General features: G+C 42.3%; 1 protein-coding gene across 2 annotated transcripts in view; it reads right to left on the bottom strand.

Moving 5' to 3' along the window:
* The window catches only part of RNF43 (ring finger protein 43), a 65,496-nt gene that overhangs the window by 10,687 nt on the left and 36,792 nt on the right, over nt 1-18,017 (bottom strand). For both annotated transcript variants that reach the window (XM_069761452.1, XM_069761451.1), the window contains exon 2: nt 3,322-3,444. In XM_069761452.1, the coding sequence (XP_069617553.1) occupies nt 3,322-3,444 (123 nt within the window). The remainder of the gene's footprint in view (nt 1-3,321; nt 3,445-18,017) is intronic.

Raw genomic sequence — 18,017 nt, 5'->3', positions numbered from 1 at the left:
AGACAATGATCCAAAAAACCGCTCCAAATCTACTCAGGCATTCATGCAGAGGAACAATTACACTTTTCTGGAATGGCCATCCCAGTCCCCAGACCTGAATATCATTGAACATCTGTGGGATGATTTGAAGAGGGCTGTCCATGCTCGGCGACCATCAAACTTAACTGAACTGGAATTGTTTTGTAAAGAGGAATGGTCAAAAATACCTTCATCCAGGATCCAGGAACTCATTAAAAGCTACAGGAAGCGACTAGAGGCTGTTATTTTTGCAAAAGGAGGATCTACTAAATATTAATGTCACTTTTCTGGTGGGGTGCCCATACTTATGCACCTGTCAAATTTAGTTTGAATGCAGATTGCACATTTTCTGTTAGTACAATAAACCTCATTTCAAGGCGGAAACATTACTGTGTCCAACAGTTATTAGATATATGAAACTGAAATAGCTGTTGCAAAAAAAAAACAATTTTATAAAACATTAAGCTTAAGATTAATGGGGGTGCCCAAACTTTTTCATATAACTGTATATATATATATATATATATATATATATATACACACACACAAATATACCCCTATACTATGTGTAGACATTTATTCTATCTATTCTAACCTATCAGTGTGATTTTACTGTACACCGCACTGAATTACCGGCTTTTCTATAGAACACTGGTTGCTTATTTCTCGCAAGTCACACTGATGGTCCGTGTGTAATCCGTATTTTTCTCGCCCCCATAGACTTTCATTGGCAGATTTTTTGCACAATACGCTGACAAACGCAGCATGCTGCGATTTTCTATGCCTGTAAAATACGGCTGAGAAATATACGGCAGATAGGAGCTGCCCCATAGAGAATCCGTGTGCAATGCGTAGTTTTTGCGCCTCTCATACGTCCGTAAAACTCGCTAGTGTGACGCCGGCCTTAAAGTTCAGGAAAACTCCTCTAACCTTATAAATAGTAGGTCAGATTACGACTGCTACCGCTCTTGATCCACTGACTTTGTCCTACCCTAGTTGGATGTCTTTAGTCCTTTTCATCACAAATCTAAATGTCAGGATGATTGTCATATAGTGATGTCCTTTACAGGACTGATTTCAGATGTGAGACATTGTAGATTGTGAGCCCTCGCGGGCAGGGTCCTCTCTCCTCCTGTGCCAGTTGTGACTTGTATTGTTCAAGATTATTGTACCTGTTTTTATTATGTATACCCCTCCTCACATGTAAAGCGCCATGGAATAAATGGCACTATAATAATAATAATTGGTATAAAACAAGGGACCCATATCTATAGACAAGTGCTACTTGTTTGCCCACCAGACTGCCAGCTATGCCCCAGAACTACCTTGCAATCAAATATTGAAAGTCTATGGCCTCCTTAAGATAAATGTTATTGGTTACATGGTGGAAGTCATCATGAATACCTGCACAGGTAAACCAGGAATAGACCTATAAGGAAATTTAATATTTTGGAAGCGCACCCAACCTTTTAAAATAGTCATAAATTCCAGCACCAAAGGGGTTTTTTTTTTCAGGTGAAACTATTCTACATTTGAGGCATAATAATGGAGGAATTTACTTGCAAAGTTCAATCAATTAATGGTCAGGTACGGCACCTATCCTAAATTTCCATCTATGCTACACATAGGGTACTAGAGTACAGACACCGGTGACAGGGGATAACAGATGGCTTTTAACTACTACTACCCCCTCCGCATTCCACCACTTCAGGTGCACGGTCAGAGGTCAGTGGCCAGCTGTTTGATCAAAAGCAGGATGAGAAAAGCACCCAGGGAGACGGAACTACATTCACCATTGTCATTACCAGGACTCTGCTACCAATTCCTCAGGGTAGTTTTATTGGTGGAACTACATACTATAGTTCCTAAAATAATGGAGCACAGTTTCATTTTCCTTCAGGCTGTCCTATACACAGCTCATAAAGTGGACCCAAAGGAGATGAGCGTGGTCTGTGGTTTTTGATTGTGGCTTGTCTCCATCACTGTTAGCTAGGAAAACAATCTTAGTTCTATGGCTTTTAACAAAGGCTGATGTGAGGGCCCATGGGAGCCCAAAAAGAATCACTTTAAGGCTGCCGTCACACTAGCAGTATTTGGTCAGTATTTTACATCAGTATTTGTAAGCCAAAACCAGGAGTGGGTGATAAATGCAGAAGTGGTGACGTGTTTCTATTATACTTTTCCTCTAATTGTTCCACTCCTGGTTTTGGCTTACAAATACTGATGTAAAATACTGACCAAATACTGCTAGTGTGACGGCAGCCGTATACTTACTTCCCATCCATACAAGAATCATAGAATGGTAGAGTTGGAAGGAGCCTCCAAGGTCATCGTGTCCAAACCTCTGCTCAATGCAGGATTTCCTAAACCATCTCAGACAGATGTCTGTCCAGCCTCTATTTGAAGACTTCTACTGAAGAGAAGTCACCACCTCTCGTGGCAGCTAGTGATGAGCGAGTATACTTGTTGCTCGGGTTTTCCCGAGCACGCTCGGGTGATCTCTGAGTATTTGTTAGTGTTCGGAGATTGAGTTTTCATCGCCGCAGCTGAATAATTTACAGCTATGAGCCAGCTTGATTACATGTGGGAATTACCCAGCAACCAGGCAACCCCCACATGTACTCAGCCTGGCTACTAGCTGTAAATCATTCATCTGAGGCAATGAAAACTTAATCTCTGAACACTAACAAATACTCGGAGGTCACCCGAGCGTGCTTGGAAAACCCAAGCGACAAGTATATTCGCTCATCACTAGTGGCAGCCTGTTCCACTCATTGATCACCCTCACTGTCAAAAAGTTTTTTCTAATAACTAATCTGTATCTTCTCCCTTTCAGTTTCATTCCATTGCTTCTCGTGTTTCCATGTGCAAATGAGAATAAGGATGATCCCCCTACACTGTGACAGCCCTTCAGATATTTGTAGACAGTATTAAGTTTCCTCTTAGCCTTCTTTTTTGCTAAACATTCCCAAATCCTGTGACCATTCCTCGTAGGACATACTTTGCAGTCCGCTCACCATCCTGGTAGCTCTTCTCAGAACTTGCTCCAGTTCAGTGAAATTGACAAATAGCTATAGCTGTGAATAGGTGAATGGACCGTATTCTTAGAGCAGTCTATCACACAGCAGGTAATTAAGCATTACCAAAAATTAGCCAAAAGTATCAGTTACGAAGCCCTTGGGAGAGATAATGTTATCATCTGAACCCCCATTTGATATGTTTTTCGCCAAAGAGAACATCTTTAAACATCCAGACTTATTGAGCATTCATTTATCTATGCTTTTATATAAGGTACTACTTTACCTTGCTTGCCAGGGATAGGCATGGTTGGGGGGAACGTTCTGGGCTCTCCAGTTTCACAATGGAAATGAATACAGGTTTTGGCGGGTCGTCATCACTGGCATTGCAAAGAGACAGTGGGTGAAACTAAAAAGAGAAAAAAAAAACATTAGTAAGTGCTCAGCCATGTGCTGGTTCTTTATGCAAGGAAAGGTCAACTTTTGGGGGGAAATAAAAAGACTCCTGAGAACATGGAAAATGGGAGAAAACAGCAATCCTGCCCACTTTTTCTTGTAGACCTTGGGTCACAAGCCTCGAGACATATATTCATATGAGCTGAAGCACTTCCCATCAGGGCTGCCATACAAGAAGTATAAAGGTATGTGCACACGTTGCGGATTTCCTGCGGATCCGCAGCTTTTTTGCGGTGCATAAACGCTGCAGATCCACAAGTGATTTACAGTACAATGCAGTACAGTGCGGAAAATTCCGTGCGGAAACGCTGCGGATTAAAAGAAGTAGCATGTCACTTCTTTTTTGCGGCACTGCAGCGTTTTTGTACCCATTCCATTATAGAAATCCGCAGGGGTAAAAAACGCAGTAAATCCGCACCAAAAAAGTGACAAATCCGCAGCTGCGTTTTCTGCCAAGAGATGCATAATCTGCACCAGAAATTCCCAAGCCTAATCCGCAACGTGTGCAGATAGCCTAACTGCTGCTGCCTGATGCTGGATTGTGGATCGTTGGTCACAAAAATGTGTGTTTTCTTGTCTTCTTTTGTATGTGTGTTTCCAGTTTTTGATTACACATGTTGGTATGAACCATGGCTATCTACAGGATGTCCACAATGCCTAAAAGTATCAACTCCAACTTGGCCACAAACCAAACTTTGAGTGAGGCCAGCCTTCACTCAACAATTGAACCCTACTTTACCAGGAGGACTACCAGAGGGATAGTAGAGGTCGTTATTGGGGTCATAGTTTAGAAAAACTATGGTGGCCTGTGCTGAAAGCTTGTGATTTCCAGAAGGTGTGGGTGGAATGAAATTTGGTCTCACTCAATGCCCTCTGCTTTACCTCTAACAAAAACTCAGCTAAAAGTCAATACTTGAATACTGCTCCCAGTGTTTACCAGATCAGGGGTCATTTGGCCCCTGTGGGCGATAGCTATGCTTTTCTTGGCACGGATTAAAAAAAAAAAAAAAAAGTGTATGTGAAAAAAATGTAGCCTCATACCATGCTGAACATTATCCGTGCAGCCGGAGAGCTGCAAAAAAAGAGTGACAGTGAAATGAGATAGGTGGGCAAACAAGGAGAGAGTGCAAGGTAAATGTTTGCAGATAGATGAACAATATCAGGTATCTAGGTTGAGGGGCTCCATGGAGGAAGTGAAGGAGATAGAATGAGATAGGAATGTCCCCAGACGTTCTAAACACGAAGAACCTGCGTATGAGAATATAATAATTGTGCTCCTGGCTCCAGCGCTCGCTCCAATCCAGCCACAAGGAATGCCTGTGTACTCAAAGCTGGATAACAATATTTAGTCTGAAGAGAGAAGGACACAGATAAACATAGCATCTTCCCAGCGGGCCCCACAAAACCCGCTCTGTACAGTATGAAGGCAATCCCACCACGTATACACAGACCAGCCCTATTCTGCACAACACATCAGCCTCATAATTAGGACAAGTTTCGATGTCTGCCGCCGACACAGCACTCACTGGAGTAAAAGCAAAAAGCAGTGACTGGTGGACAGATGTCAATAATATTACACATACAAGTGAAGATTAAGAATTATTGGAGCTGTCTGCTTCTTTCTTGAAAGTTTATGGTAACATTAATGGCCATAAATGGTTATCCCCAACATTTAAAGTTATTACCTATCTACAGACTAAGGGATACCTTAAGGATATCGGAATCGGTGAGAGTCCCAGTCATCGGTCCACATTTATCAACAAAACATTCCCTATCCTGTAGATAACTGATGTTGGGAATAACCAATTAAGGTAGCCGTGCACCGTAGATACAATGCTTGTTGGGCTGGGACATCGATTTGGTCCAACCTTCCTATGTACGTGTATGCACAGCTGAACATGTGCTCTCTACGGAAGAGGGAAATATTCTCTGACAGCAAATTATCTATCTCTGGGGAGAACAAGGAGTCGGTCATATTAAAATCCAACAAGCCGACCATCTTTCCCCAGACATCTGGTGTCATTGTAGAGTCAGGACCACCCTGTACACATTAGGTGGTTGACTGGTCCACTTTTCGTTGAGTTGATGTTCATCTACTGCGTCTGGTCACCTCTAAGCATTAGATAAAAACTGGAAGATTAATTAACGATCGTTGGTTGAACGACCAACAATCGTTAATTAATTACCCATTCTTATTCATTCAACACTTTTGTTTTTATTGGAGGATGATCTGGGAAGCAGCTTGTGAGCCCCAAAACATCAAACACGCCAAACCAGTGTTTTTAATGACTATGAACGTTTGTTAGTCATGAAACAAAATGTTGCTCGTTTCACCAATCCAGCAGATCAAGTCTTCCAGTTGAAATCGTCTTTTTCCATCAACTTTAATCTAGTAGGTACGGGCACCCATACTCGCCAAGTACTTATGCGGTAAGGAATTCCTGCTCACTGATGCCACCTATGAGGTTGATCAAGTTGATTCACATTTTCGTTATCTGCATTTCCACATTGTCTGAACACTAAAGAGAACAAAGAAACCTCTGCACCTAAAAATTAGCTGTAAAAATGAGCAAGTCCGCCAAAATGTCATGTTACAAATTCAGGAAACAATTATTTTAAATTAAAAAGCAGTGACGTATCTGCAGAATCTGGAATAACCTCTAGGGCATTCTCTAACATTAGATGGCAAAATGTACAGAGTACGACAAGACCGGGCTGAATTTTTCCTGTCGGACACAAAAGATCTATTACTAAAAAGAAGAGATGGATGTAGCGCATTCACACTGACAGATCGAGATGTTCATGGATTTCATTTTTTTTCCTTAAATACAAACTTTGGAATTCTACAAGGAAAATACTTGAAATGACTAACAAAAAAAAGCTTTTAAAAACATTGCCGCAGAATATATAGAACATGAATAAGCCAGGTTACCATTTAGGCCTGATTGGAGATAAGATAAGGTGTCAGGCTTCTTTTAGACACCATAAAAAAACTATTGCAAAACAAAACAAAATAATCAGCGTATAAAAAGTATAGAAATGTTGCGCAATCAAGAACATAAAAAAGAATGAAAAACATAATGATCTTCAAATCTTGCTTAGGCTTTTCTGTAATTGACCCAGTTCACTTAAGGTATTTAAACGATGTTATGAAATATGTCTCTATATGTGTAAGCTGATAGGTGATTAGAAAGATAAACTACTGAGCATCAGATGTATAAAAGCAAAGTGTGCAGGACGGTGGCCGTCTGTGTATGGGGCCTCGGCCGTCTGTGTATGGGACCTCGGCCGTCTGTGTATGGGGCCTCGGCCGTCTGTGTATGGGGCCTCGGCCGTCTGTGTATGGGGCCTCGGCCGTCTGTCTATGGGGCCTCGGCCGTCTGTCTATGGGGCCTCGGCCGTCTGTCTATGGGGCCTCGGCCGTCTGTCTATGGGGCCTCGGCCGTCTGTCTATGGGGCCTCGGCCGTCTGTCTATGGGGCCTCGGCCGTCTGTGTATGGGGCCTCGGCCGTCTGTCTATGGGGCCTCGGCCGTCTGTGTATGGGGCCTCCGCCGTCTGTGCATGGGGCCTCGGCCGTCTGTGTATGGGGCCTCGGCCGTCTGTGTATGGGGCCTCGGCCGTCTGTGTATGGGGGCCTCGGCCGTCTGTCTATGGGGCCTCGGCCGTCTGTCTATGGGGCCTTGGCCGTCTGTGCATGGGACCTCGGCCGTCTGTGCATGGGGCCTCGGCCGTCTGTGCATGGGGCCTCGGCCGTCTGTGCATGCAGCCTCGGCCGTCTATGTATGGGGCCTCGGCCGTCTATGTATGGGGCCTCGGCCGTCTATGTATGGGGCCTCGGCCGTCTGTGTATGGGGCCTCGGCCGTCTGTGTATGGGGCCTCGGCCGTCTGTGTATGGGGCCTCGGCCGTCTGTGTATGGGGCCTCGGCCGTCTGTGTATGGGGCCTCGGCCGTCTGTGTATGGGGCCTTGGCCGTCTGTGTATGGGGCCTCGACTCGAGAGGAAATCAGTGGTGACAAAGATTTGTTTTTCTTGCGATAAGCCACGACTAGAAGTGTCTGGCAGGGGCTTACTGCCTCCCCCTATCTATGTAAAATATAGGCAAGCTTAGCAGAGCAGGCATGTGATTACTAGGGGGAAGATTAGCTGCTGGACAATGGCTATTGGGCTTCTTTAGGAAAGGTTCACCATACAGCAGTTTTGAAAGGGTCTTTTTTTAAGCCAAAATAAGACTCAGGGTGCATTGACATTGAGTTTTGGCCCTATTGGTGCTTGCATCCAAAGACCCCCTCCGCAAAACGGGATTCGGGCATATGTGCCGACGTGGCCATAGACAATAATGGAGCAGACAGAGCAAACGTGCGCTTTGCTGTGCATCATTTTCAAGCACGTACGCCTACTGGAGGCCACACTCAAGGCATAGTAGATGGCGCCTGAGTGTCCACCTCCAGTAGGTGTATATGCTTGAAAATGATGAGCGAGAGCACGCACGCTGACTCTGTCAGCACTATTATAGTCTGTGGACCTATCGTGCATAACTCTGAATCTCGTTTTGCAGGGGGGGTTCGGATGTAAACCCCGACGGAGCTTATATCCAACCAGTGTTGGCAGGGAAAATTCTGCGTAAAATTTGTGAATTTGATGTGCTTTTACTTGCGCTTTTTCCCCCCATTCATTTGAATGGGTGAAAAACCACACAAAAATGCTGAAAAAACTGACGCTGCAGATCTGAAAAAAAAAACACTTTGAAGGTCTAAAATCAACAAGGAAAAAATAAACAGCTGATTTTTAAAAATCTCATTTACCTTTCTGATACTATAAATGGTGCTTTTTTTCCACGACAAAACACAGAACGCAACATGTGAACAAGCCCTTAGGTCTTTCCTTTTTTATGGAGGCATCGGTGACTATAATCTGTGCAAGTGTTTGCAGGTGACCACCGACTCTCCAGTGTGTGGACCCCAATCCCGACCGGCTGAGTGTGACATAAGGGAAGGCTATTGAGATTGGATGTGGTCAACAACCCAACTTTTAGTTTTAGTTAGAGACAGACAGTCAGGGTTGGGGGGATAATGCCTCTAGCCTTATACCAACTGCAAAGTTTATTTTGCAGAGATTAAAAAAATAAAAATAAATAAAAATGTAGGATTATAAAATGGAAAAGTCAGAGGGATATGTGTGTGACAGGGCAGGCGCTGAGATTTTGCAGCGACCTGCCTCCTCGCTCTCTTTCCATCTTGTATTAACTGTCGGCCCCTTTAGTGCTGTTTGAACTCTTTGCAGAGCAGAGTTAACGATTGCAGGCAGTGTGTGCCTTGGCTGCCAGCCGAAATTCTTACACACCCGTGGCACATTCTCACAGAAGCCAACATGCTGATAAAAGGAGCGAGCAGGGGCAGCCGCAGAGAAGAACCGAAGGGAGGATTCTTCGCGCTGTAAACATGTGCTAAACTTGGGTATTAATATTTTACTCCTTCTACTAAACAAAGTATAAAAGATAAAGTCATGCCAACATAACAATAAGACAGAAAAGCCGTAAGTACACAAAGTGACCTGTACAAAATGTGCATTAATGATAGGTCAGCCACTTATCAATGAGCCATCCAAACAGTGTATAGCAGTGGTAAATGAATATGTAAGGCCCCGTATACACCAGAGATAAAAACTCTGCTGGCAGCATTAAATTGGCATCGGTATGGCATCTGTAAAGCTTTTTCTGAATGCCTGTGAAGATTATATTGTGACGGTTGAACAATAAGGCTATAGATGCTTCACTCATGAACTTCTGAGGTCAATCAACTGTTACCCGGCTTTTCCAGAAACAGGTATAACTAATATTAAACACAGCTCCAAAACATTCCCAACAATAAGGCAACTTAAAGGGAATCTGTCACCAGGTTTTTGCTACCCATCTGAGAGCAGCAGGGTATAGGGACAGAGACCCCGATTCCAGCGATGTATCACTTACTGGGCTGCTTGCTACAGTTTAGATAAAATCACCGTTTTCGCTGCTGCAGATCTAGCAGTTCTCTGAATGCTGAGCTCTGCGTAACTCCGCCCACATTTCTGATTGGCAGCTTTCTTTGTGCACTGTGCACAGAGAGAAAGCTGCCAATCAGTAGTGAGGGCGGGGTTATACAGAGCTCATGAAAACGCAGAACTACATGGCAGCCAATTTAGTAGTCTTCTAGTGATAATTTCCTGCTGATAAAACTGTCATTTTATCAAAACTACAGCAAGAAACTCAGTAAGTGACACATTGGTGGAATCAGGGTCTCTGTCTCTACATCATACTGGGCTGACATTAGGCGACAAAAACCTGGTGATGTATTCCCTGTAAAATGTAGCATTTTGGGATTTCATTTTTAACCAGACATTACACAAGGGTTATGTGGCATCACAACAGAAATATCCCTATTATCCCTTGAACTAGTAGAAAGGCTGGCGAGCTAAAAAGACGCTAATTCTGAATCTGTGATGGTCATATTTGCAGCATCATTTCCCTGCAGTAAGCCTGACTATCCTATCCACTTTTTACTGTAGTTTGAGAGTATATGAGGTGTCGGGTGGTGAACAGTGGCGTCACTTGCATGGGCCCCAATGCAAAATCTCCAATGGGGCCCCCAACAACCATAGGATTTAATTAGTGATTATCTTTTCATATGGCACAAAGGGACCTTTGGGGCCCCTCTAGTCTCCAGGGCTCGGGTGCCATTGCAACCCCCGCACCTATTATATCTACACACCAGGTGGTGAAAGATTCCTTAGTATAAAACATAAATGCAACTGCGACCAATTACAAGAACAACATTTCTCATCTGTCTGCTTGGCTTACATTCTTATAGTTTCTGGGGCAAAATTAAACATTTACTAACACGTTTTCCAAGCAGAAAAACCGCATCACAAAAGTCAAGTGTGAGCATACTCTTGCAATGGAAACACGAGGTATGACTGATAGAAAAGGTTAGGGTCCCATCAAAGAAAGCTAGCCTTGTTGTGGCTGGTGGGCACACATGAATTTGTAAGTATATTTTATATGGAAGTGTTTGAATACATGATACATTGCAGGCTTTTGCTCCTGTTCACACTTGTTTAATTGTTAGCAGGTGCTGTTCAGATTATTTTTTTGTAGAATACATTTGGAGGTTGTGACTGCCTCCATGGTGGGCTGAACCCTCCTCCCATCAGTCTACGGCCTCATTCAGACTGTTTTCATCAGTGTTCTGCATCAGATTTTCAGTGTTTGGTCAGTTTCTCAATTTTTTTTTTAACATCAGTTTTTCATCAGCGATTTCCTCGTATGCCCCCACACCCCCAAATTTACAAAGCTTCTCCTGCCTTTTGCAATGTTAAAAATGGACAGTATATAGCTGGCATCTGTGCTGTCTTGGTTTTTGTCACAGACTAGTGTGGGTCACAATGATAATGTGTGCAAAACTGTAAAGCGCTGCGGAATATGTTAGCGCTATATAAAAATAAAGATTATTATTATTTTGATCTGTGACTCGGATCAAATATCTGTCTGTATTTTGGTGCAGATCAAAAAAAAAAAAAACACATACGGTACATGTAAACTGCCCCATAGACTATAATGGATACACAGATAGAACATGCATGCAAAAAAACAGATGTCTGGATGAGGCTTTAGGCTTTCTTAAATTAGTGCTGGATCCTACTTGCCCTTTAAATTTGTAAACTTTTGCCCCAAGGGAGGTATGTCTAATAGAAAAGGTTAGGGTCTCATCAAAGAAAGGTTGTGGCTGGTGGGCGCACACGAATTGCCCAATTTGTGGGCCAATTATTTAAATCAAAGGATATGTTTTGCAGCCGTAATGCAGCTTACATGTCATATACTCAATGCTTGTATCTGTCTTAGCGCACCGTGTGCTGCTGATCTGCAATCAAGAGTATTGAATCATATGTGAGCTCATGGAAGTTTTTATAATTTGGGCAGAAAAATATGATAGTAATTTCCACACAAAAAAAAAATTTAAATTCATGAGCAGCTCAATGAATCTAAAAGTCTAAGGCCGGCTTCACACTCAGCGTATGAAAATACGGTCCGTATATTACGGCCGTAATACGCTGAAATGTCCCGAAAATAGTGGTCCGTAGCTCCTCCGTAGGCAGGGTGTGTCAGCGTTTTTTGCGCATGGCATCCTCCGTATGTAATCCGTATGGCATCCGTACTGCGTGGTTTTCTCGCAGGCTTGCAAAACCAACATACCGCTATAGAAATGATCCATGTGTCCCAAAAAGAAAAAAAAAAAAAAAAAATATATATATATATATATATATATATATATATATATATATATATATATGTCATTAGACACATATATGTATATATATTAATATTTTTTCCAGCGCTACACAGCTTGAAAGCCGGTAATTCAATTACCGGCTTTTTCTTTCTCCTTCCTAAAACCCGACATGATTTGAGACATGGTTTACATACAGTAAACCATGTCTTCTCTCCATTTTTTTTGCAGATTCCACACTACTAATGTCAGTAGTGTGTATCTGCAAAATTTGGCCGTTCTAGCTCTTAAAATAAAGGGTTAAATGGCGGAAAAAATTGGCGTGGGCTCCCGCGCAATTTTCTCCGCCAGAGTAGTAAAGCCAGTGACTGAGGGCAGATATTAATAGCCTGGAGAGGGTCCACGGTTATTGGCCCCCCCCTGGCTACAAATATCTGCCCCCAGCCACCCCAGAAAAGGCACATCTGGAAGATGCGCCTATTCTGGCACTTGGCCACTCTCTTCCCATTCCCGTGTAGCGGTGGGATATGGGGTAATGAAGGGTTAATGCCACCTTGCTATTGTAAGGTGACATTAAGCCTAATTAATAATGGAGAGGCGTCAATTATGACACCTATCCATTATTAATCCAATTGTAGTAAAGGGTTAAATAAAACACAAACACATTATTTAAAATTATTTTAATAAAATAAAAACAATGGTTGTTGGAGTATTTTATTCTACGCCCAATCCAGTCACTGAAGACCCTCGTTCTGTGAAAGAAAAAACATAATAAACCAACAATATACTTACCCTCCGCAGATCTGTAACGTCCAACGATGTAAATCCTTCTGAAGGGGTTAAAACATTTTGCAGCAAGGAGCTTTGCTATTGCAATGCTACTCCTCGCTGCAAAACCCCGGTGAATGAGTCTAAATATAGATCAATGAGCTATATTTAGCTTCATTTGCGGTGAGGCGCCCCCTGCTGGATGTTCATAGATCGTGGGAACTTTCCTAGAAAGCCTGGGAGCTTTCTAGGTAAGTTCCCACGAGAATAATTGTGCCGTATTTTTTGCGAGTTTTACAGACGTAGTTTCTGCGCTCTTACGTCCGTAAAACTCGCAAGTGTGAAGCCGGCCTAATAAGAGACCTGATGCAATTAGCTGCTCCATTTTTTCCCGGCTATAGATAATCTTCCTGGTTCCTGCCTTCTGGGCGAGCCTTGGGGGCTGCAGGGTGCGAGAACATGAAATCACAGATGGCTTGCATGGTACCTGCAGCAGTTTTCAGACGTCCCTGGTTAATAAGTTGTTGCCTCATAAATCAGTAATGTGGTTACTTTGTGTAAGTGTTATTTTTAACAATGCCTTTAATATAGTATTAATTATGATCTGTTCCATTTAATAAGGGCTTGTTCGAAACGTGTGATCTTATGTAACAACTCCCACATATGGAAAATGGAGTTAATTTAATCAAATGTTCCATACTTCTTGGCTCGCAGAGGCCGTGCTGTAGCGTATGAAACTCAGAAAAAAAAACAGCCTGCTCTCTGAATGGCTACATGAGCGCTGGCATTGTGTAATGGGGATCCAAGCCGAGTCAGGTTTACTCCTTTGAAAACGGTGCCAACCAAACAGGCACAAATTAGCTCCACCAGTCTGTTCTCACTTCAGTAATTTTCCCAGTATACAGTCATGAAGATCCAGAATAGTCCAGCACTAAAAGCCATTTACCCATTAAAGGGAACGTGTCGTACACCCCAACCCAGGAGCATCCATATATTTATGAGGAAATTCCCTTCCTAACTAGCCCCGTATAACATTTTTCAGTAAAAATTAGGTTTAAAAAAAGCATTTATATTGTCCCTGCCTCCTATGATAATTCAGGCTCTGACTAGTCCATGGGGCGTTAGTTGCCCCAGATTAGTAAGCCCTCTTTCCATGTTATCACACCCCTGTGGGCGTGCCAACATAATTTGCAGGAGCTGTCGTCATCGCCAGATACTGCAAATCTCGCGTACGCCCGCCACACATTTCGGTAGCATCACTGCACCTCAGTAGCCAGGTGCGCGCACGCTTCGCGGCTTCAGAGACGCACTACGCATGACAGTGAGCCATCTTCTGAACTTCCGGTCACGTAAAGTGCGCCTCAGAAGTTGGGTGTACGGTTCTCCGGCTTCAAAGGCGCACTTGCACATGACCGGAAGTTCAGAAGACACATAACAAGCGGCAAGTGAAGCACTGTGTGGATTTTATCATTTGGGTGAAGGGTCTCTTTTCTTCTGACATTTCCAGGACCATAAAACAAAAATCACAACTTAAAACCAAAAATATTATCTCAACGAATGAGCCTTTCATTTTAGACATGGCTAAAATGGATAGAAATTCTGTTCACACAGAGGATTTCTCCTCAAATTTTTTTTAAAAATCTTAGTTTTTGCAGTGAATCTGTGATAGGACCCTGACGATGGTCCTTAGATTTCTGCAGTCAGATTGCTGCCATTCATGTGACAAAAATATCAACAACCATGTGAACATTCACACAAGTTTTGAAGCAAAATCCTTAACAAAAATTTGTTCAAATGAGCCACTGACACTGAATGTGTATGGCTGAAAAATGCTGAGGTCTGTGGAGAATCTGATGTCTGTGTTGGTCACACACAAGATGCACAGAATCCACCAATCATCTGCAGATAAATATCTCATGTCTATGGACAGCTTACGTAAACTTTTTTTTTATATCAACTGAAATAAATCTTGTTAAAATATTCTAAATTGTTTATCACTATTTTTAACCTAATAATACAGACCACAGATTTCCTTTTAGAAAGGATTACCAGTATACATAAATCTTTTGGTCGCCAGGGCTGTGGAGTCGGAATCGGAACCCATTTTGGTAGAGTCGGAGTCATGGAAATTGAGGAGTCGGAGGTTTCGCTTACCAACTCCACAGCCCTGGCAGGGCTGTGGAGTCGAAGTCATGGAGTTGGAGCCCATTTTGGTGGAGTCAGAGTCGGTGTGATAGAAATTGAGGAGTCGGAGTCGGAGGTTTGGCTTACCGACTCCACAGCCCTGATTCTGCCAACTTCCCATATACAAAGTCAGTAGTAGCCAGCTGCCCAGCGTCTCTAGCAGTGGGCTACCTGACCAAGTTTGGGCAAGTAACACAGCTGATATGGTTGTAACTAGACTCAGGTCTATTAAATCCAACATACCCGACCCTTCTTTCCACCAACATCTGACGCTGGTTATCAAGGCACTCCAGTACACATTAGCTAGCCAGCAGGTCTTGGCATTATTGACAGGTTTGGTTGAATTAATCTAATGTGTATGGGACCTGTAATCTGTTTCTTCAAAGAGAGACTATCATCAGAAAACAACCTATTGTTTAAATCAGACTTTTCTCTGAATTATATATTTCTTTAAAATTTGGATTTTTTCTTTAAATTTTATTTTTACCTTATATAAAACATATGTATAAAAATAGAAAACTTGCAAATTTTCACAGTGGCCACAGGGGATTATTAAGACTAATTTCCTGTTTAAGGAAACAACACGTGTACATGAGCTGCAATGGTCATATTGGATCTTTTTGTATTGAGGTATATAATGAGCCTTGTGGTAAGGCCATTGTGATGGAGGAGGAGGAGCGCCAGGTGTGACATTATTTATTGTGGATCCTGTGTTATCATCTTTGTATAAAGGTGTTAACTGTCATTGTAATCTTGCCTCTGCTGATAAGGAGCCTGCTGCAAACTCCTCTTGAAAGGACAGGAAGTTTTTTTTAAAAAAAAAAGCCATTATGAAAATTATAAGATTACTAATTTTTTAAAATAAAGATTATGATATGAAAAAAACAACTCCCAATATATTTTTATATGTATAACACAAAATCCTGATTTAACCAATAGGTCATTTTCTGATGATAGATTCACTTTCAGAACAAATCATAAAGCTCCGATCATAGCTCCCCAACTTAGGTTGTCACCCAACATCCTAGTGCCTTTGATCATGAACATCCCAGTAAAATTAGGATTTGTTCAGACAAATCGCCCACGCACAGCACACATGTTTATGCCCCGGTTAAAGGGGTTATCCCGCATTTTTTAATATGGCCTACAAAGTAACAGGCAGCAACTATCTGCCTATTCTGCCCAGGACTGAGCTCTGTCGGCACAGAACGGTCACAAGCTTCTCCTGCCAGCGATTCAACTGCTTCCGCTGATGTCACGTCAACAAAATAGAGGCTTCTCTTCCGCTCTGCCGTCACTGCTGAGGTAATGTTGATTGATAGCTGGTTCCCTGCTGCCTACTCGCAGTAACCTGGCTGTCAATCAGCATGATGCCGGCAGTCCTACCCCATTGACAGAGCAGCCCGGTAGAAGAAGAGCTGCTCTGTAGACGCGAAGCAGGTTAACCCCTTAGTGACGGAGCCAAATTTTTTAAATCTGACCAGTGTCACTATATGTGGTAATAACTCTGGAACGCTTCAACAAATCCCAGTGATTTTGAGACTGTTTTTTCGTGACACATTATACTTTATGATAATGATAAATGTAGGTCAATATGTTTTGTGTTTATTTATAAAAAATATCAGAAATTTGAGAAAAATTTCAAAAAATTAACAATTTTCAAACTTTGAATGATTATCCCTTTAATCCAGATAGTCATACCATAGAAAAACATTAATAAATAATATTTCCCACATGTCTGCTTTACATCAGCACCATTTGTAAAATGTTATTTTATTTTGTTAGCATTTTAGGAGGTTTAAAAATGTAGCAGTAATTTTTCTTTTTTTCATAGAAATTTACAAAATTTATTTTTTTAGGGAACTATCCAGGTTTGAAGTGCCTTTAGGGGTCCCATATATTGGGAAACCCCCAAAAGTGATACCATTTTAAAAACAGAACCCCTAAACATATTGAAAACTGCTGTCAGGTAGTTTATTAACCCTTCAGGTGCTTTGCAGGAATTAATGCAAAGTGGTATGACAGAAATGAAAATGTGTATTTTTACCACCTAAATATCTCTAACTTCTGAACAGATTACTACAGCCGGCAGACTCTAAGGCCGCTATTTGGTCATGAATTGCCATGGCAAACATTAGGACCACAAAATTATGATCTCATGGTGCCAATTGGGATAAAGGGGAAGCCCCCACACTCTGTTAACCATTTATAATGATGTAGTCACTATTGACAGCAGCATCTAAGGGGTTAAACAGATTTGGACGGTGCAAACACTGATCGTGGCTGTTGCAGGAAGTTGTCAGCTATAGTGTACAGCCAACAGCTGCTGGATTGTCACCTGTATGGGGAGGCTATTCTCTCATATCTCAGGTCAGTTAAAAGACGTATTGGCGGTCATTACGGGGTTAATAGTCGTCAGGAGCAGGCAGTGACCATTCTGAGCCAACGCACGGTGGAACAGGCAGGTAGTTGCTTTTTTTTAGCAACTAGCTGCCTGTTAGGCCACGTTCACACTATCAGTATTTGGTCAGTATTTTATATCGGTATTTCTAAGTCAGGAGTGGGTGATAAATACAGAAGTGGTGACGTGTTTGTTTCTATTATACTTTTTCTCTGATTGTTCAACGCCTGATTTTGGCTTACAAATACTGAGGTAAAATACTGACCAAATACTGAGCGTGTGAACGTGGCCTTAGTTTTTAGGCCCAAAGTAAAAAAAATGAAAACGACAGCCTCCAGAATTCGGCTAAGACAGAAACATCATTTTGGAATCTGGAAGAAGATGGATGACCGCATATATGGGAGCTGTAATGGGAACGTTGGGAGTTATTTTATTTGTTTTTTAGGGGAAATACTACAGATTCTCTTCTCAATAACAGGCAGCCCTAGTATTAATACTACAAGTATAATAACACCATATTTCATTTTACAACACATTAGACAATGTAATGCCTCCTCATGTCTTTGTGAATACAGGCAAACAGAATTCCTCTGTGGCTACGTATCCCGACACGTCTTCCCACATGTCTACATGGATCCAGCAGACGCAGCTCCAGCATTTCTTCACCTTGGAGTACAGTTCAATGAACAAAGTTCTACAGGTCTCTACTGTGAAGGAAGGAATTATCTCAAGTCTCCCTCACTCTCCCCCAACTCGCTCCCTTTTATCAGTCCTGCCAGCAGCTGCACGTAGCATGGTTATAAAACTATTTCTTTTGTTCCACTTGTAATAAAAAAAAAAGTTGTTCCCAGGGCGTGTTCTGAAGGCAAAATGAGCGGTGCCTCTGAAGTATATTATCCTTCCATTATAGCAG

Source organism: Ranitomeya imitator, chromosome 3, assembly GCF_032444005.1.
Source record: "Ranitomeya imitator isolate aRanImi1 chromosome 3, aRanImi1.pri, whole genome shotgun sequence".
NCBI classification, from domain to species: Eukaryota; Metazoa; Chordata; class Amphibia; order Anura; family Dendrobatidae; genus Ranitomeya; species Ranitomeya imitator.
The sequence above is the reverse complement of the archived record's forward strand: the minus strand, read 5'-3'. Positions and strand labels throughout refer to the sequence as shown.